This window comes from Theobroma cacao, chromosome 2 (genome assembly GCF_000208745.1).
Source record: "Theobroma cacao cultivar B97-61/B2 chromosome 2, Criollo_cocoa_genome_V2, whole genome shotgun sequence".
NCBI lineage: Eukaryota > Viridiplantae > Streptophyta > Magnoliopsida > Malvales > Malvaceae > Theobroma > Theobroma cacao.
In genome coordinates this window covers 8,321,383-8,342,652 of record NC_030851.1, presented here as the reverse complement: position 1 = coordinate 8,342,652, position 21,270 = coordinate 8,321,383, and the positions used below count along the sequence as shown (strand labels likewise).

At 34.4% G+C, this 21,270-nt stretch overlaps 3 protein-coding genes across 6 annotated transcripts; all 3 read left to right on the top strand.

Annotated features, from left to right (window-relative positions):
- On the top strand, positions 1,120-5,248 carry LOC18608474 (E3 ubiquitin-protein ligase RING1). 3 transcript variants are annotated; one of them, XM_018115800.1, is made up of 2 exons: positions 1,120-2,233; positions 3,471-4,109. In XM_018115800.1, exon 1 carries the CDS (start codon positions 1,197-1,199, stop codon positions 2,226-2,228), a length of 1,032 nt encoding a protein of 343 aa, XP_017971289.1. In that variant the 5' UTR covers positions 1,120-1,196; the 3' UTR covers positions 2,229-2,233; positions 3,471-4,109. The 3 variants fall into 3 exon arrangements, with proteins under 3 accessions (XP_017971289.1, XP_017971288.1, XP_007043255.1); XM_018115799.1 differs by lacking the exon at positions 3,471-4,109 and adding an exon at positions 2,460-2,834 and having other exon boundaries at positions 1,121-2,233; XM_007043193.2 differs by lacking the exon at positions 3,471-4,109 and adding an exon at positions 4,945-5,248 and having other exon boundaries at positions 1,124-2,233.
- LOC18608473 (E2F-associated phosphoprotein) lies at positions 6,938-9,347 on the top strand. 2 transcript variants are annotated; one of them, XR_001926711.1, is made up of 3 exons: positions 6,938-7,238; positions 7,802-8,065; positions 8,741-8,814. XR_001926711.1 is itself a non-coding variant. In XM_018115820.1 (3 exons), exons 1-3 carry the CDS (start codon positions 7,139-7,141, stop codon positions 8,991-8,993), a joined length of 519 nt encoding a protein of 172 aa, XP_017971309.1. In that variant the 5' UTR covers positions 6,947-7,138; the 3' UTR covers positions 8,994-9,347. The 2 variants fall into 2 exon arrangements, 1 of the variants encoding a protein (XP_017971309.1); XM_018115820.1 differs by having other exon boundaries at positions 6,947-7,238; positions 7,802-7,967; positions 8,741-9,347.
- LOC18608472 (transcription factor TCP21) lies at positions 18,742-21,085 on the top strand. The gene has a single exon (XM_007043191.2). The coding sequence runs from the start codon at positions 19,138-19,140 to the stop codon at positions 19,921-19,923; it is 786 nt and encodes a 261-aa protein (XP_007043253.2). The 5' UTR covers positions 18,742-19,137; the 3' UTR covers positions 19,924-21,085.

The window sequence follows — 21,270 nt, the reverse complement described above, 5'->3', positions numbered from 1 at the left end:
AAATCTATTATAAGTTATAGTAATGCTTATGTATAAATTAATTATATGTATATATAATATATGACTTTATTATATATATATATATATATGAAATTAATGACATAACTTATATGCTATAATGTTTTATATCAAAATATGTATAAATAATAATTAATTATAAACAATATATTATAAAATCTAAGGTGATAACTAATAAAGTTATTAAATGTAATCATTAAATAAAGTTTATTATAATTTATAGTAATGTTTATATATAAATTAAATATATGTATATATAATATATTTATACAATTATATATATTTATAACATTTTATATTACGAAATATTACTAAAGTATAATAATTATAAAATATTAATGTGTAAGATATTTACTATCATATATTATAATATTAACATATAAGTTATATCATTTAAAATATATAACTTATAATTTCATATTAATACAAATGTATAAATAAATATATATAATTAATATTAAATTACCATGATTATTATTCGTATATGTATATATAATACTCTAATATATTTTAAATATATTATTAATTAAGTTTACTATCAATTCTTCTTAATATATATAAAAATATTATATATATTAATATATATATAACAAGTTTTATTTTTTAGGTGGACTGGTCCAAAAATTTTAAAACTAAGAACCGATCAAAAAATCAATTAGACCAATTAATCCAATGGATTAACCAAACCGAACTATTTTATCTAAATTATATTTAATTTGGGTGAGTAATTTGTCTGAATTGGTTTTGCTCACCCCTAATGACAATTTTATATCCAAAATAGAGTTACATTCTCATCAACTTGACCTACCAAACAGAACAAAGCATTTCTCACTAATTAAATCCCTAAAAAATTTGATCACTTTCTTGATATCAAATGCCACCTTAAAGCTGTCATGATGAAGGTTACCATAATTCTCTAAGTAACAAAAAGATCAATTAAATCTGGCTCAACTAGGGAAGTACAAGATTAAACGCAACTACAAAACTGAAAGCCCTTTAATTATCTTAAAAGAAATTACTTAATTAAAGTCGATAGACCTTCTAGAAGCCTCTAAAAAAATTAAATTGAAAATCTCTCTCCATAAGATATATTTCTTAAAAGAAAAAAAACCAAACGCTCAAATCAAATTTCATTTCTCTGTCCGGTTCTCCCGTTGAAACAATCCCAAACGTTAAACATGTCGTTCGACGGGAACGTCAACTGCGGCGGTAACACCGTCGGCGTAACCAGTAAGCCTTTCTTTTGCTACCAATGCAATCGTACCGTCAACGTAACAATCTCCCCTTCCTCTGACCCTTCTTGTCCCATATGCAACGAGGGGTTCCTCGAAGAATACGAAAACCCTAACCCTAATCAAGGCTCCGCCTTCCAGAGCCCGAATCCAAACCTGAATCCATTCTCCGAGCCCTATTTATCGTTATCGGATCCATTCTCTTCCCTCCTCCCGCTCCTTTTCCCTTCCTCGTCTTCTTCCACAACGACATCTTCATCGTCCCCTGCTTCTATTGACGTTCATAACCCTAGCCTATTCGGGTCTACCCGGTCAGCCCGAGGCGACCCTTTCGCTTTCGATCCATTTGCCTTTATCCAAAATCATCTAAACGATCTCCGTTCAAGCGGCGCCCACATCGAGTTCGTGATCCAGAACAATCCATCCGAGCCGGGCTTTCGGCTTCCGGCTAACATCGGGGATTATTTCATCGGACCAGGCCTCGAGCAACTGATCCAACAGCTGGCCGAAAACGACCCTAACCGGTACGGGACCCCACCGGCATCGAAATCAGCCATTGACTCGCTACCTTCGGTGAAGATAACGAAGAATCACTTGAATTCGGAGTTCAACCAGTGCGCAGTTTGCATGGACGAGTTCGAGGAAGGGACTCAAGCGAAGCAGATGCCCTGTAAGCATCTTTATCATAAAGATTGCATATTGCCGTGGCTGGAATTGCATAATTCATGCCCGGTGTGTCGTCACGAGTTGCCTACGGATGATCCTGATTATGAGAGGAGGGTTCGTGGGGCGCAGGGGACCGGTGGAGGTAATGATGGTGAGGGTAGTGGTGGAGGTGATAGTGGGCAGCGGTCTGCAGGGGATAATAGGACGGTCGAGAGGAGTTTTAGGATATCGCTGCCTTGGCCATTTCGGGCTCGTGGGTCAGGTTCAGGATCAGGTGATAATGCGGAGACCCGGCAAGAAGATTTGGATTGAGAAATGTGAGTATGTTTTAGCCTTGTATAACAATAATATGTATTGTTATTCTTCCCCCCTTTTTCTGGGGCTGTCTTTGTGTTATCCTTCAATTTTTTTTTTTTTTTTTGAAAATTGGGATTATGGTTCAATTTCTTGTGTATCATGTGTGGTGTTCAATGGTGATCAAATTAGTTTACCAGCTAATATAATAAAGCTGGTCATCTGAGTTTTGGATATTTTTGGTTACAGGCCTTTGGTCCATTGTTGGGCATGGCAAAGTCATGCGGGAATGTGGAGAAGAGAATGAGAATGCCTGCTAGGCATGACTGAATATTGAATTTTCATCCATGTGATGATGCTCTTTTAGACTCTTAGGACCTGGCAGTATTTGGTCAACTAATTACATGTGTAATTTATGTGAATTTGATAGGAAAATATTAGTCAAAGTAATCAATCATATGCATTGTTTTCTTGAAAGTCCCATACCGTGAAATGTTATTCCTGCAAGGATTTTTAGATTATTCCGTTGCATTTATAGTTGATGTGATGGAAACTATGATGCCTCCCAAACCATATCTGTCTTTTCTTTATCAAAATATTGTAAAATGTCACTAATCAAACTCACACAGCTATAGTCAGAATTCGAAATACTTTGTTTTATGCACTCAGTATACATACAACTTGGTCATTATCTATAATAAGAGTATAGTTGCTATAGTTATGAAGGTGGAGATCAAGACTCTTACCATTTTTCTCACTAGGCATAATTAATCCCTATTTTAAGAGTTCGAGGGAAAGGAGGAATTCTGAACTTGCTTGAGCATCAAAAATTTCTTGTCATTCCTTTTTTCATATAACCAAATTGTAGCTTAGCTGTCAATATGTAAATTATAAAGTTACAATAATAAAGGGAGGGACGGGTATGAGTTTTTTAATTTAACTTTTCAAAAATATACGCTGCCTGCATATGGTGGCTAACAATTTTGCAGGTTTAAGTCAAGGGTGCATATCCATTTTGGCACTTCTATTAGTTCTTTATTCTTCTTTATGTGGGATGATGGCCATGTTTGTATTGGAGGGTATTATAAGTGGTTGTTGTCTGAAGTTATTGTTTCACACTTATGTAGTTACTAGTATTATATTTTCTGACAAGTCTTTGTCAACAATGTATTACTTACATTTTATGCTTTTAGTAGGTATATCTTTCAAAGAATCCAACTGATATTAGCTTTGAAAGGGTTGGTGTTCAATATGTTGCAGGGTAGAGGTGGTGGGAACTAATAATATGTAATTGTTGAATACCAAGGTGGAGCTTGCACCTATAGTTGATAATAGATCTTCGAGCTTAATAAAGGTATAAATCACAGGGGCATTGAATGATGGGTAGCTGAAGCAAGATATGTTTTCAGAAAGATTATAGGACCATGTGATTTTCTTCTGGAATTCTGGTAACTGATTGAGGTGCTCCTACCAACTTAAGACTAGAAGTTAGACTATCTTTTTATTTGGGTCATAAGGTAAAGCAAAACATGGAAAAGAAGTCTTGAGAGAAAAGGTTGGTGGCAAGAGTCAGGAATAAAAATTAGACACTTAAGTTCTGTACATACTTTTAGTATGAGAACGAATGACACTAGCATCATATTCAATGGAAGAAACTCCAGGCGAGCTTTAACAGTCTTGTAATGTCCAGGTTGTGTTATGTGTTATTTGATATTTCTTAGTCTTGTTTTCTGAAGAAATTTGTGGTCCTAGTTGATGGGCCTTTAAGCCATTTGTATTTTTCTTTGGACTGTTAATTTTTTTCTTTGGTAATATTTGGCTGTAATGTCATAGACATCTTAGTGGCAAACAGCTTTTGATTTTTCACTTTTAATGCTGCATGTTTCTTTTCTTGCATTACATACTTGCCAATGTTAATCTGAATCATGTTGAAATAGTGATAAATGAATCAATCAGGATTTGAATACAGTATGCTTGGTTGTGTTGACATTTTTTGATAATACATGTTTGCTAGATAAATCTACCTCTCAATGCATGCTTCTTCCCTTAATTGTAACCTTGTAAGGAGGTTGAACCTTGTTAATTTCTTCATACTTTCCACAAAGAGAATTAATTTGTAATTAAAATGTTAGGCTGTGCTGGATCTGGGGACAGGTTTAAATTCAATTTATAACCAACCGAAAAAGGTGTTTATCTCACATTCCAAAATAGATTAAAATTTTGTTATCTGTTTTTCTATGAAGACCGATTGCTGCAATCATTCCATATTACTAGCAACAAAACTGTCTGAAGCTATACTTGTTTTGATCTGTACTGGTCAAAGAACACTGGTATTTAGCAAATTCAGTCTACAAAAAGCAATTTTATTCTGCTAAAAGACGTAATGTTAATCGCCAAGGCCTGCATACTTGATTGCTCGTGAATTATGGCTATGCTGGATGGAAAGGTGGAAAGATAAAAGGGTGGTTTTGATGCTTTAACCATTGGAGTTGGGAAAAAACCACAGATACAGAACTTGTTGGTTTCTTGACTTTGAAGTATATTGTGATGTATTAGAAATTGAAGGTACCTTCTTTTGGTGGCACATATGTTTGCGTGGTGCAGTAGTACTTTCATTCAATTTTTGTGGTGCAGATGTATATACCCTGCTTGCAATGTTGTGGTCAATTTGAATGTACTTTTTCTTGAGTCTTATTTGTAGAATGACATCCTAACTTGGATTTGATTTTGGCAGCTTGAAATGCAGCAAAATATCAGCATTTCATTCATGGGATATGGTGATAGAACAGCCGCTTCAAAGTTGGAAAGCAGAGTTATGTGTAAACATGGAGATTAAGATTAGTGTGGTTAATTTTAAGAAAGTCTTAGTTTTGCTATTTGGTATTATATGTACATCTGAATTTTTTACAGCTCTGTTTGTCTATGACAGCATCATTTACTGTTTCATACATTGTTGTATAGATTCTTTAGTTTTGTCTCAATTCTCTTCTAATATCAGCAATATATTATTATATGAAAATAAACAATAAGGTTGTTTATGGGTCGGGAAACATCATTGAACCACCAGAGAAGTAATGTAGACAGGTAAATGTTTTTATCTTGTTTCTGTGGTGTTGTAGAGCTATCCAGTGTTGGAAGGGTTTCACTAACCTGAGGAAGGTATGTGATTGACATTCAAGGAGTAGACAGTTTCCCAATTGCTGCATTTAGAATGAATTATAGTAATACTAGTCTACTGCTTTTGATTTCGGTATAAGCTCTGATGCTATAATGCAGTTCATTAGGAGAGTTGCTCATTGAAGATTTGTTCCTACTAGTATTTACTTTTCTGCCTCATATATAAGAATGAAGCCAGTTAGGCTAAACTCTAATCCTTTTTTCTGGAAGTGGGAAGGGGGAATCACTTATGGTGTTAGACGATTATTTAGGGGCTGAGTAAAATAAATAAAGAGGAAAAAAATGAATAGAAAATTAAAGACAAATAGAAAAAAGCAAAAGTATCAATCAAATTTAACTTATAAGTATTAACTTGGCTTGATTATCATCATGTATTGTTAAAATGGAAGATCAACTTGACATGATTATGATATATGCAATAATTTACATTCATAATGTTTATATTGTTTGTATCTTAGAGCTTTGAAAACTCAATTATTTGATTGGACTTGCCAATTATCCAAATTAGACTTGCAAAATCTAATTCTTACCTAATACTTTATTTTCCGTCATGCATTCCATGACCCATTGGCCCATTTAATAAATTTAGATAAAATATATTTGTTTTTTTAAGTTTTAATTGAAATTATATAGAAATTTATTAGTTTTCAAAATAGACACTTCGTCTTATAAAAATTATTTTCGTTAGACACTAAGGACCAGTTGTTAGTCAATCATTAATGTTTTCGTCAATTTGATGACGTGATAAGAGCAAAAGATAATTTTATCTTTGATTAATTTTTAAAATTACTATTATATAATTTTATTAATTTTTTATTAATTAAAAGAAAGCTCTCTAGAGACCACCAATTGGTATTTTTTTATTTTTTTGAAAATATAACAATAATTTTTAAAATTAATAAAAATATATATTTTAATTTTTTTTTAATCTCTGTTAATGGTGTTTGTATTTTTGGGACAAAGTGTCCATTTCAAAAATTAATAAACCTACTTAGAATTACAATTAAAACTTAAGAGATTGAGATTTTTTTTTATATATAAAATATCTTCACCTCTTAAATTTTGATTTAAATTATACGGAAATTTATTAATTTTTAAAATAAAAACTTCATCTCAAAAAAATATTTTTCATAAGTCACCTAGGTCCAGTGGTTAGGGTTTTCGTCAATTTGATAACGTGACAAAGATAAAAGATGATTGTATACTTAATTAATTTTTAAAATTACTATTATATAATTTTATTGATTTTTTATTAATTCAAATAAAAAGAACTCCCCATATGGGGAGCCCGATTTGGGGCTCCCCTCCCTTGAGGAGGCACCCCTATTCTTTAAAAGAATATAATAATATTTTTTAAAATTAATAAAAAAAGAATATTTTATTTTTTTATAATATTTGGTGTTTGTAATTTTGAAATAAAGTGTCCATTTAAAAAATAAATAGATCCATTTGAAATTTGGATTAAAATTTAAAAAATGTGATATTTTATTTTTTGTGTTATTATTATTGAGAAAAAGGAGATTCGACTCTTAGATTGTTGAGTATGAATAAATAAGATGTTGAAGTTGAACATGATTTGTAACCTTCATTCAAACGGTAGAAGTTTTAGAGCTCAGTGCTCACCGTGTCCTAGAAACAAATCCAAGGCAATTAGAATAGTATAGAAGAAGGCCAAATCTAACCCTTGGGCCCTGGCAGTTGGCATCCTTCTTAGGCGCTGTGAACTGTGAAGAAAACCCAAGGGACGAACCATGGAAGGAACGAAAGCCAATAAGCAAGTAGAAGTAGTGCAGGTGGAAGAAGACACCAAAACAGAAAAAATGGATTCCCCGACCAATTCCCAGCAAACCAGTAATTTTTTTCTTATTCCCTTTACTGTCTTTAATCGTATTACTTATTTATATATATATATATATATATTCTTGATTTTTGTTTACTAGTTTCCAAAGAAGAAATTGATCTTCCTTATTGAATTTTTATCTGGGTTATCATTTATCAGCTAATAATTTAATCCCTTTTAACAAAATTAATAACTGGTTGTGAAAGACAATATTTCCTGTCAGCACCATTTTTTTTCTTTTTTGTTTACCTCTAAATTTCATGTCTGGTCTTCCGAAGTAATTAAAACCTAAAAAGTTCCAAAGTATGGTCAGCATGCTGTCTTTCTTTTTTTTTTTGTTTAATTCATTGTCTGCTCAGCTCACCGTCTTATTTGGCTGTGTGAGAATTGACAATAGCACGAACCAGCTAATCTTTTGAGCTTTGTTTTCCAGAAAAGAAGAAATAAATTTTCTTTTACAAAATACATGATGAATTTGGGTGGTTTTGAAACTGTCTTTCATTTGCATATTCAAGTCTTGTGTCCTCTTATATAATCTGATGGGAATTGTGGGTCATGCTGTGTGCATTTTCAGTTTCTGACGATGATGAAATAGACTATTCCATCAAACCAGAATTCTATGACCCAGACCTTGATGATAAAGATGAATTATGGGTTCAGAATAAAAGGAAAGGCCGTATTTCTGATGCTGTGCTTAGCTGTCCTGCTTGTTTTACCACCCTCTGCCTTGAGTGTCAGAGGTATGTGCATTGGATCTATCCATCATTGCAATTTGTAGGTTGAAGGAAAATCAGGCATGAGACTAGACCAAACATTAGTCTTTTAATGTTATGTGTAGGTAAGTCATGCATGTTCCCCTTCGAGTCAATTTGATATGTTTCAATGTTTCATCTGTGTAAGTTTTCTGAATCAGACATTTCATTTAAACAGTTGTGAATAAAATTCTTGCGAAATGAATGTACTTTTTACGAAGATGTCAAGTTAGGTTGAGATTTGGCATGCGTGTCCTGATGGTGTTCTGTTAAGTTACCACATATTATTTATAAATAAGATATGCATAGAAAAAGCACTAAAACTAACTTTTGGGTAACAACTTATGGGAATTAAGACATGAGTTCAAGTCCATTCTTCTTTGCATATAGTTGTGATTCTTTTTTCAAACAGAAGGAAAGCAAATACATTCCATGTCATACACTGGAGATGCATGTTCCAGCATGAAAGTGCAACGCCATTTTCTCTGCTAGTACTTGTGATTAATAATTTAAATATGCCTCTTTGAAAGAAAACCAGTTTTCTGTATTTAAGAGGTACTGCTTTTTTGACTTTGTCTTGGTAAGTAAGAAACTTTTTGCACTTTTAAGTATAGAGTAGTTTTGTTGATATAAGAATTAAATGTCAAATGAACTGGGATGCACAGACTCTATTGTTTCTTGTGGCATTATTGAGCAGTTTGTGCTGGGATCAAGATGTGCGTTTGTGCTTGACATAACTATGCTTAACTGGGGTCTTGCAGGCATGAAAAATATGTGACCCAATACAGGGCAATTTTTGTTGTTAACTGCAAGATTGAAAATGACCAAGTCAGACAAGAAAAGGTAAAACCAAAAAAAGGCAAGAGAAGAAGAGAATGTAGTGAGAATGAAGCAGTTGATGCTGGTGGAGAAACATTCAAGCCAGTCTGCTGTTCTGTCTGCTCAACAGAGGTTGGTGTAATTGATGAAGATGAGGTTTATCACTTTTTCAATGTTCTTCCAAGCGAGTGTTGACCTGCCCATTCTTTGTTGCTGAGACTACCGAATAGTTCACAGATAGTTCAATTTTAGTGCTAGACTAGGAGATATGACCTGAAACTCACTGTACTAACATTATTTTGCCTGCTTCCTTTCTCTCTCGGTCCATGCAAGGAAGATGAAGAGAATTGTTTTGGGTTATGAATGGTGAAACGTAATGCTGTTTCAATTGGACATGGGAAGCTCTCTCTCTCTCTCTCTCTCTCTCTCTCTCTCAGTCCAAAACATTGACGAGTATGCTTCTTAATATTTGAATACCAAGTTATTTGTATGTGAAACTTAAATCACTTTGTCCCCGGCCGAATACTAACATAGTAGAGTTGCTTTCCAGATCGAGCCCATGTCGGGTTGGGGCTGCTACCCTACGGCCTAGCAAAATCTTGAAAATGAGCCCATCTTATATTTGGGTGTTTACTAGTGTTTCAGAAGGGAGATGGGAAGAATCACCGGAGTTCCCACGTTAGCGAATATTGAGTGTTCCAAGGATAATTACAATGATTTGTCTGTTTCTTTAGGGGGTAGCCATAATCCAGTAGAACCCCTTGCATTTCTCTCCCTACAGTGAGGCAGAATTACCTGATTTATGTCATCAGGCCACTGACCAGGTAGCCCTATAGCCTAGGGTTCAAATCCTGGTGTCTGTACTAGGAGGTTTTTGACCCTATTGATACCAGCACCCAAGTAAAGAAAAAATCCTCTCAAATCCCAATTTAGAGTATCAAGGGATTCAGCGTTACTTTTACCCAATCTATAAAAAAAAAAACAATTTTCTTTTTCCGCAGAGCACAGTCTGGGCAAATGATTAGGGCATAGTTGTATACAAGTGATGTGTCATCCTGCCATTGGTGTTTTACATAAGCATATCCAATTGCATCAAGTATTTTGAAATTTGTTGAAGGAGAAAAAGTTGATGAGAGAATTGATATACCCTGCCAATGGCAAAGTCCTTTTCATTAATGGCTCCAAAAACAGGTGAGATGGGCTCCAGCTGTTTGACATGTTGATGATTTTGTGGCTGCTACTATGTCTCCTATTCCATCACCAACTTATTATATTTCCATATCGCCCATTTACACTTGTTTCTTTTTTGGCAGAGTAATGATAGAATCACCCATGTGGGCCTGTTTTTATATCAGCTTCTGCACTTTTCGACACACAGTTTGGAGCAAAATCACTGTTTCACCCTTCCTAGAAAAAAATTGCTTCGCTTAGCTCTCTTTCCCTTATTTAGCTCATTTCAGGGTCTTTCCTTAGAGTTCCCATTTATTGCTTTTGTTTCTTTAGTAAGTTCTAAGTAACGAAAAGAAAGGGAATCTAAGTCATTTATTTTTAAATGCTTATATAAACAGCTGGTACTACACAACAAGGCACTCTCACTGTCAATTTCATTCGGATTTTGGTCCCAATTTGAGTTTTATAACATACAAGTTTATATTTGTTTAAATCAACTACTCTTTTTTTCTTTTTTGAAAACAAAGTAAGACTTCATTGCTAAGAAAACATGGAGCTTGTGAATTTGCTCAATTTAGAGTCTAACCAATAACCTTGTGCTTCATTTTTATGGGAAAACATTTCTTAATTTGTGATTTATGAATGATAAATAAAATGTAAGGTCCAACAATGAGGAAAAGGCAAAATCCTCTTTATCATAAGAGAACAAGCATGAGCAGCCCCTAATTAAAATAACTATAAAGAGAAGAAATAATAAGGAATCTAATCATAAAAAGAGTCTCTCACCTCAGATGTATATTCCATGAAAACAGTCAATGCCATAGTAGACAAGTGTACAACTTTTCAAGACAATGCTGCCAAAAGGGGCTTCTCTCTTCAGCTAACATCAAATAAACTAATCAGAAAAGCTTAAGCTCTGGGATTTGAAAATATAAAAGGCTCAACTTTTCCACTTGGCAAAATTTCATGCTTTTCTCTTTTTAATCTTTCATATAGAATGAGAGCTTTGATTGATGTCAATGATGTTGTGCTCAATGTACGGTAAATTCTAGGAGGTGATATTCTGTTCAGTTTTCTCTCAAGAGCTTTTGCTACTGTATTTCAAGATCAGGGATCACAATTTGAGTTTGTTGGTAACGCAACAAATGAATGTAAACCTGGTGTTAAACGTGCTTTTGATTGCACGGGCAGCCTTTTTATTAGGATAATTGCACTTTATTAGGAGGACCACACTTTCCCTGACAAAAGTACTGCAAGTTTTGGAGAGAGTTTTTGAGCCATGTACTACAATAAATCTGCACCTTTCCTGGATAATTTAGGCGTAAAAAGAAAAAGAAAAAGTTGTTTTTAAGTTTCTTTTGATCTTTCCAATGAATCATCTCCTCAGTGTGTGTATATACATATTATATTTGCAGCTATTTTGGTTCACCTGGGTTCTCAAAAACTAGTGGTGAAAATTTGACTCTGGCCATGGCCCTTCATCTAGATTCCAAGCTGTTTGCTTCCTATGTGTTGTTTTTTGTATGTTCCTTCGCTTTTGTCTTTTAGCCTGCAACACTCTATTCGTGCTTAACAAACAGAGCAAAACCACATAAAAGTAAAGAAAGAATAACCATTTCGACAAAAAGAAAACCATATCAACCGAGGAACATGGCAGGGATACCATGAACCGTTGTGCAAGGATAGAATTATACATTTAATTAAGGTTTTGGGCTCTTAATGGGACTAAAATAATTGGAATTGCCACTGTATAATAATAAGATCATGATCAACTAGTATAATGGGCTCACTATGGAATGTTCCATGATTAACATTTAAAGAAATAGATGTAATCAATTTGTGATAAAAGTACAGCAAATCTTTGGCACGATTGTCCATTGCCATTTGGGCTAATTATCACTATTATTATATACTGTAGTGGTTAGGGGGAAAAATATATAAGCCATATATTAATCCAAATAATTGAAGATTAATTAATGAAAGCAATACCTTAAACGCGTAATTAGGATAGGGAATATATGCCCCTCGTGTGCTAATTAAATTTTATTATATATTAGTTTTGCCGTCAAAAACGCGTTATACGGATCTCAAAAGATCTACTCATTGAAAAAAAAATTTTGGGTGTAAGAGTCAAAAAAAGGAATAAAAAAGTATTTTACCTCCGCCAACATTTACTGATAATTGGTATTTAATCAATCAGGAAATGATATCATTTACGCCGATAAGTAATGGGTGGAGCTTCCTAGCTAAAGTTTTTATGATTAGTTAATTGAAAAAGGTCATGACCTTAGCTTAACTAACTATTTTTTTTTTTCCATGTGCCGCCCACATCAGGCCCATGTAACTTGACGAGGTAATCTAAAGAGTGTTTGCTGCTAAAATGGTGTGCTTAAATTCTACTCAGGAAAAATGGGTCCCCAATTTTGACTCCCAACCATTAGTTTTTATTGGATTAAACGGAAGAAACCCAATCTTAGCATTTCTTTTTTTTTGGTTTAGGTTTTGGGGGGTTGTGGGTGGGGGAGGTCAAAGAGCAAGTGTGCCTGTGTCTGTTCATGTGAGTGGATCTTCATAGGCCCCAACTATGACCAATTTGAAACAAAATTTATGAGTATTACAATATCCATGCCATAAAATAGGAAGCTGTAGGCAGTAGGTGAGAAGCATGCAAGGGATCCCAGATGTTAAGCATGTCACAATCATTGCATGGAAGAGGTTGTATTCTATGTAAACTTAATTAAGTCTAGGGACGTAACTCCATTCCCGGACAACCAAGTAAAAATGATGTCCAAGTCATATGCTTAAAGACACAAAGCACGGCATTTTGTCTTTTAATTGAACAGTTTAGGAAAATGGTTTAGGAAGAGGTCGAATTTCGGTGTCATTTTTACATGCAGTTGGTTTTAGAACGTTGTACGATGAGAAAGGGTAGGATTGAGTTGACCACCCTTTTGCCATCTTAAAAGCTTTGTCAGCTACCTATCAGGTAATTTGGTAGGTAGGGATGTTCTTTTTCCTTCCCGAAGCTTAGTCCCCATTCAACCAACACCCATGCTGTAGGTTCTGCCGTGTAATATATGAGTAATAAAGTGCTGTCCAGGGCAGTACTGTTCCTTTTCCGACTCACGATTACTGATATTAGTCAAGGAGTAATTATTTCTTTCATGGCTTCAGCATATCATTACTTCATCAAATTTGAGAAAGCCAAACAAAATTTTCTTCTTTCGGACGGATTTCGTTTGGATTCTTCGGAGCAATTGCCCATAAAAAATCAAAGAGGAAAAATGTTTTTTTTTTAAAAAAAATAAAAAATAAAAAAGACAAATAATGGAACATGTGACGAAAAGACAATATGGTCCTTAGTAGACAAGTGATCCAGTGATTCAGTGTCAGTGTGTGTGTATTGGCAACCTGAAACATGCCCTACAATAATAAAATGCAAGTGGCTACCTTATCCGTTGGATACGTAAATTCTACAACTCGGAGGGCCTCAACCGACGGCAAGACATACTCCCACAAATCATTGTCGCTAAAAACAGGGGCCTCATTGTTGTTAAACTTGGGAAAAGTGGCAAATTACGTAAATAAACAGCTGGCTAGATGTCAATTTGCAACGACTGACTAACTTACTGACTCACTTCATTAAAGCCATTTACCTGTTCACGCGCCTTCACACCCCCATGCACATCACGCTTCCGCGCGCATCACGTTGCTCCAATATATATATATATATATATAATTCTTTCGATTCCTGGACGAATGGCATTACGCCACTTTTTGGTTTTTGGATTTGTTCGTTAATCCCGGAAAATCATTGACTGCGCCCCGTTTGGATTACAGAATTACAGCGGTTAACCCCTAACCGTCAATTGTTTGCAAAGCCAAAAACAAAATGTCGTTAAAAGATTGATGACGGCATTACGATTTAAATTTGAAAAGCCTAAAAATTCCCTTCAATTATTATCACCGGTTTCAGTTGGGCATTAGGTGTTAGTTGCAATGAATCCACTTATTGCCCCCACCCTCTCACCTTTTCTTTTCTCTTCTTAAAACTGTTTTTAATACCATCAACTTATAACTATAATTTTTTAATAATTAAGAATCAAACTTGTCTTTTTTCTTTCTTTATTAAAGAAAATTTTTTGGAGATGGTTTTAATGTTATGACTTATACTTTCAATTTAAAAAATATACCTATTAGGTGAAAAAAAATTTTATTTAAAAATTCAAGATATATTGCATCTCTTATAAATGTGAGATATGTGTTACTCTCATCCATCCAATTATACAACGTTCTCGTTGTTTGACTTTTTCACTCATAGAAGAAAAAAACTTATCTTGATCCGAGTCTTCCTCGACTCTAATATTTTTCATGAGATTCATATTAATGAAAAATTAAATAAATTCTGATATCACTTGTCATAGATTTAAACTTCCAACATACAAGGCATGCCTATTAAGTGATGTTCCTTTATAGTTCCCAAATATATATATCTTACAAGTTCTTCTACGCTTTGAGCATCTCTTAGTCGCCTTTGAAATAGTTTTAAGAAGAATATTTGTTCGGCCATTAACGATGGTCACTTGACACATTTTTGAACTGATATTTGGATGGGAGAACACGCCCTCTTATAGATGTTGCTTAATCGATAAATGTGGACATTCTTGTTCAAAAAAACCTTGGGTGTGTGGGTATCTCTCCAAACTGAAGAGAAAAAGTTCTCATTAGTTGGTCCACTGCTCCGTCAGGGTGGATTTCTTTTGAATTCAAACGATTTCTATCATTGATTTATAGAACCTACGATAGTAGGTGACGTTCTTTGAAACTTTGCAAGTAAATGGCAAGGTCGATTTGCATTTTGCCTTGGGAAATGCGTGGCGTATATATCAGGGATTCTGTCTTGCATGGGACCTAGGACATCACAAGATTGATCTTCAAACTGACAGAAAACTTGCTGGGTATGCCATTACTTCTGCTCTTGTTCATCAATGTTTCAACTTGGACTTGATTCAAGCTACTCAGGGTCTCCTTCATTGTGAATGGGAAGTTGTTATTCGTCATGTCTTTCAAGAGGGCAATGCCTTGGTAGATTTTATGGCTAATAAAGGTTTTTCTTTGGGTGAGGAATTTATTAGTTTTGGTTCTCCTCCTATTGGAGCTTAGGACCTATTGATGAATGATGTTATAGGAGTGCGCTTCCCAATAATGATTAGACTGTATCCTTTTTTGTTTTGTTCCTATAAAAGAAAGACCATTATTTATAAACCAAGATCTCTTTTATTTTTTTACTGATTTAGGATTTCTGACACTAACTCCTATATATAAATTAGAGATTTTATTCTCTTGTCTGTATTAAAGACTTTATTACTAACATAAACCTAATGTCTTTTTTTTAAAAAATAAAAATAAACCTAATGTCTTATTAACATATGATCACACAATTTTATTGATATAATTAATTTTTTTTAAAAAAGATAACCTTAAAACACACTCTTTAAATCATTTAATACATATTCTTATTATATTGAGTCAAGTACCTAATTATAAATTTTAACACTTCTAAATTGTAAATGTTAATTTCATAAAAAAAATTAAATATCTTTAATGTGATTTTTATGACACATATTATAAGTAACTTCTTACACCAAAACAAATGGTGTAGGCCTTAAATATTTTCGCATATTCATACAGATTCAAATCCTCCTATATGATATTATATTAAGTATATGATAATTATAAATACAAATAAACTCAAGTGTAACAAAAATTGCTTTGTTTTTATGTAAAAATAATTCATTACAAATGTTCTTTACAGATTTTTCGGAGGCATTTGGTATGGTGTAAGTTCTCTACACTCTCTGCAATTTAAATGATTGTAAAGTTTTTACAATGTTTGGTTTGCAATTTCGACATGGAAAAGTTTTCCCCATTATAAAGTCATTGCAAAATAGTTGAGAGATTGTCATTGCAAATTGTCCTCACCTCTGCTGTAGACCCTTTCTTTTGTTTTTTTTTCTTTTCTTTTTCTTATTCTTTCTTGCCGCTGGAAAGCCTAGTTACTTACTTACACATTTCGGTAGTATTTTATCATTGAAATATTACAAATTACAAATTCAGTACACAAAATAAATTTTTTGCCCATCAAATGATAAAAATGTCTAAGTTTAGAGTGGGAGATAAACATGGGCCTAGTATCTGAACCTCATAAATCACATTCAAATCGTGAAATTTTGTCCCGTGGACTCCATGCCACCTCCTTCATCTATCTTTTTCTCTCCCTTTTCCCTATTTTCTCCAAAGGGTCTGATAGTAAAAATTGGGTTTCCTTTTTTAGTTCTTTGTTTGCGGTACTCTTTTAATTCCTAGCTATCTTTTTTTATTTTTTCTCTCTTTTGGTTAGGCTTGAGAAGGCACATCAAGAGAAAACTTGAACTGGGTTTTGACTATGGACCATGAATATGTGCTTTCCATCCTGTGGAATCAGAAAGCATATTTAGTTATTCACATATTTTAATGAATATTTATTTATTAAAAATATAATATTTAATAGTTTTATATATTTAGATATTATATCATTTTGTCATTTTATTATTTATTATTTTAAAAGGATAAAGTTGAAAAGTTAAAAATTTGCATTAAATAAAAAATAAGTTTATTCAACTTTATATTTCATACACAAAGATAATTTTGTAAATTTACACTACATTGCTAGTAGAGTGTTTTCAAAGTAAACATTACAATATAATCCTTACAATGTAATCATCCCAACAATTACATTCCTTACAACCATCACTTTTCAATATTATATTAAATGCTATAAAGTTATCTCTCCAACAATTATATAACCAGCAATCACATTCCTAACAAAATAACAAACATGACCTTAAAGTTTGATAGTATTGTACAAATTTTTAACCATCAAAATTACAAATGTATTCTTTATATATTAACTAAATAGTCATTCATTAAAGAATCTCCTTTTAAAATTAATAATATTTTTTCAAAATATTTTTCTACGTACACCAAATTATTTTACCAATATTCAAAATTTCAGATTATAAATAAAGACGCTATCATAATCATAAGCTATCAAAGTCTAAAGAAAGTAATTACTTGAATATTTCGAGTTTTGAAAGAAAAAAGTGGCACCACCCTTTGCTTCTTGACATTTCTTTCATAAAATTATTTATATCTGTCATTTTTCTTTACTGGTTCTTCATTTTCTTTTGTTGTGCTTTACAACTTTTTAGGGGGAAAAAATTAGGGGTGAGATAAAAGATAATTTTATGACTTATAAATATATTTTATTTTTGGTTGTTTTGTAATTCTTGAGAGTTATATTGGATCTCATATCAATTAACAAATTAATTATAAAATCTGTATTTTATTTTTATTTACATATTATACAAACTATTAATTTGAAAAGTAAATAACTTTTTTTTATAATAATTATATTTTAAATATTTGTAATGACATAATATAAATATTTTAATTTTTTATGAATCCCAATAAGAGCTGAAAGTTTGTAAGTATTTTTGTAACATAATCAAAGAGATGTTAGGATGTCAATAAGGGCAAGTGCCTTACTACCTCATCCTAAATTTGTCCCTAATGATATGAGATTTTTATCATTCCTTTTATGCAGCGTGACATTAAATGTAAGTCTAGATATTTTTCTTTTGATCTTAAATTTAATAATTTGGACCTAAATGATGAGCGTCGCATTGGCCAATTATGATTAAGTTGAAGAGCGATTCTTTGAAATATATGTCTAGAATCTCTTAAAAAAGTTTAGAATTTTCTTTTTCATAAAGTCTTGTCTTTCTGTTATTTCCAAATTGAATATTCCCCTTTCTTTATTTTTTTTTTATCTAAAGATGTTTCAATGTTATTTTACCATTCATTCATACATTCATTCATACATACATACATATATATATATATATATATATATATATATATATATATATTCACTTTCTAGGTTTTTTTTGGATATTAAAATCTATTAAATTAAAAGGGTAATGAATTTAACGTAGGCTGTAGGATAATAATGATTTGCGTGGATGATTATAGTAGCGGTATAGTTAGGAGAGGAGGATAATGTTGCTGTTTGTCATAACAAATCCATCATCCAATGAAAATAGCATTTGCATCAAATCAATATTTTGGTTGTCTTAAAGTACATCCACAGCCACAACCACAACCAACTTATGATTGCTGTTTCCTGCAAAGCCACGAGAGGGAAGACAACACATACACACTAAATAGGTTTAACACTGAATCCCCAATCCCAATTCTCCCAATACATCCAACAGATTTATCAACAAAGATATACATCGTATGGTTGGAAAGACAGCAAGACTTCGCTTGCTTTATCTTTGACAAGGATAGTCATACGACCTGAGTAGAAATATTGCACCCAAAATTCAAAAAAAAAAGAAGAAAATAAAATAGTACTATTAAGTAAACATTTAATTAGTTCAACTGTGAGTAATTGTTTGTATTATTGCGAAAGGGCGATATTGAAACTTTGTGTTAGAATCAAATCAAGTACGAAAAAAAAAAAAAGAGGAAAAACTTTGGGTTAGAATCAATCACCAAACAGACCCCATGAAATCTAGGGGGACGATTGTAATCACCTTAATCAATGACGTGGCTAAAGATAAATGGATAATCAACTTACTGCACGTAGCTGGAACCTTCAATTCAAAAGTACGGAAAAGAAAGCGGGCCCCTCTTCCCTGACTACCCCCACTTAAATTCCTCTTGGGGATGGATGGGAGGCGCGTGGGGATGGAAACACAGAAAATGGGAAAGAAAGGAGGAGCTCAAAAGCGGGGGCGTGAGCTGTGGGGGATGTGTACCGTGGGACCCACCACCCATGTGCCCTCCCTCCTGTCTCCACCAGCTCCTGCCGCTCAATGATTAGCACTCTGCTCCCTCCCAAACCTCTCCTTTCACTCTCTCTCTCTCCCCTCTGTGTAAAAATTCTATTTCTTCCTCTTTCACAATTCTTCATTTTTTTTCCCTTCTGTCTTTTAATCTCCAATAACCCGAAACAGCAGAGACAATCTTTTTTGGGTTTGAAGCGCCAAAAAAGAAAAGCTAACGAAAGGGAAGGTAGGTTTCAGTAAGAGTGTTGTTTTGGTATTTTTATTTTCCCTAACCCATGTCAAATTCAGAGGGTGGTGCTACAAACGGAGCCATAATGGACCCTCAGAGACAACAAGCGCCAGGAAACGGTTCCCTCGTCGTCAAAAAACCTCCTTCCAAAGATCGTCACAGCAAAGTCGATGGTCGTGGCCGAAGAATCAGGATGCCTATCATTTGTGCGGCTCGTGTTTTCCAGTTGACTCGGGAGTTGGGTCACAAATCCGATGGTCAGACTATTGAATGGCTGTTACGCCAAGCTGAGCCTTCCATCATAGCCGCCACCGGGACGGGGACAACTCCCGCTAGCTTCTCGACCGTGTCTGTCTCCGTCCGCAGCGGAGCTAATTCAACTTCTTTATCGTCGACGACTTCGTCTTCTTCTTTGGATCATAAGCCTCTGCTGGGTCCCACCCCTTTTATACTAGGGAAACGCGTAAGGGCCGACGATGATAACGCCGGAAAGGACGATTCCGGAGTGGTCTCGTTGGGACCAGGCGTGGGGTCCATTGTGGGACCCGCGGGTACGGGTGGGTTCTGGGCTGTTCCTGCAAGGCCCGACTTTGGTCAAGTATGGAGCTTCGCGCCTCCGCCTCCACCGGAGATGGTGGTACAGACGGCTGCTGCTGCGGCAGCGGCGGCTCAGCAACCAGCTGCCGCTGCGTTGTTCGTTCAGCAACAGCAAGCGATGGGAGAAGCGTCGGCGGCGAGGGTTGGGAATTATCTTCCTGGCCACCTGAATTTGTTAGCTTCGTTGTCGGGTGCTCCGGGGGGTTCGGGTCGGAGAGACGAGGATCCGCGTTGAATTTGGGTGGACCGTTTTACTCTTGTTATTGTTGGGAGTATATATATTTATATGAATATATAGATTCTATAAATATTTGTGTATGGTTGTTGTTTTTGTGTGTGTGGATGTGGAAGATGATTTTTAGTTGGAATTTTAGGGTTAGGGAAGTAGGGTTTTGAGGGGGGACAATTGGGGAGTTTGGAGTACGGATGATGAATGGATTCAAATTAGGGTTTTTTTTTTTTTTCTGTAGCACTTTTATTTCATGATTAATTAGGGTTTTACAGCGTTCACAATTATTTAGGATTCTGAGGGTTTATGTTGGAGGAGGAGAGGGGAGTCAAGAATTAGGGCTTTGGTGACTGAGATTTTGCGACTGGCCGCATGCTGCATTTGGGGATTTCCAGAATTGGGGATTTCTTTTGTGATTAGTCAAGTTTGCTTAATGATTTTTTTTGAGAAAATGGAATGCTAGTGCTCTCTGATTTTGTGCAAGGAGTTGCTGATTTCTTTCTGATTTGAAGAAACCGTGGAGGTTCATTTCCCATGTTGAAAAAGGTTGTAAACCTGGATTTGAAGAATTCATTGCTTTTTTGCATTGGCGAGTTCGTCCATAGGTCATGATATAGCAATGGTGAACGTGCAAAGTGGGTTGAATCTTGGTTGTGGATTGTGATCGATTTACAGATAATTGGGTTTGAAAATTGGGGTGACCAGGATGCTGAAAGCCGGGGAATTTGCTCTGGATAATACTATGCTTGGCTTGATGCTGTGGATGTATGGTCTCCCTAAATATGTTGGAATTCCCTTTATTGCTAATGGTGTTTGAGAATCGTTAGTTTCTTTGCTGCTACCTGTAAAGCCTAGCAGAGCAGGAAAACTTGTACTGGTTCTTAAATGCGTAGCTCATGATATGCCATGGACGTGGGTTGATCTGGCCCTCTTTCTTCTGCTTTCAGTGTCTATGTTCATCACATGATCTCAAAGGAGACTGCTGTGTGAAAGATAAAGGCTCTGGTTCCTTTTCTGTAAGGCCTCTGTTTTGGAAAAATTTAGCTGTATTCTTAGCCATTTCTTTAGATTTATCAGCGTGCAAATAATGTGTCCTTCATGTATTTAAGTGGATTGTTTTGGGTGCCTGTTGTGTGAATAAAAGACCCATCTGTTTTTCTCAATTTTACTTTCTGTTGCCCAATCTTTCCTTTGTGTGCCACCATTACCATCATTCTCTATGTAATAATGCATTTAGTTCTGCTACTAACTATTTCCATTTCTGCTATGCAATGTTTGAGTTGTGTTTGATTTATATGTTCTTCCATAACTTGCTCTCACTCTTGTTTGTTCAATGGTGAATGTCCTATCTGC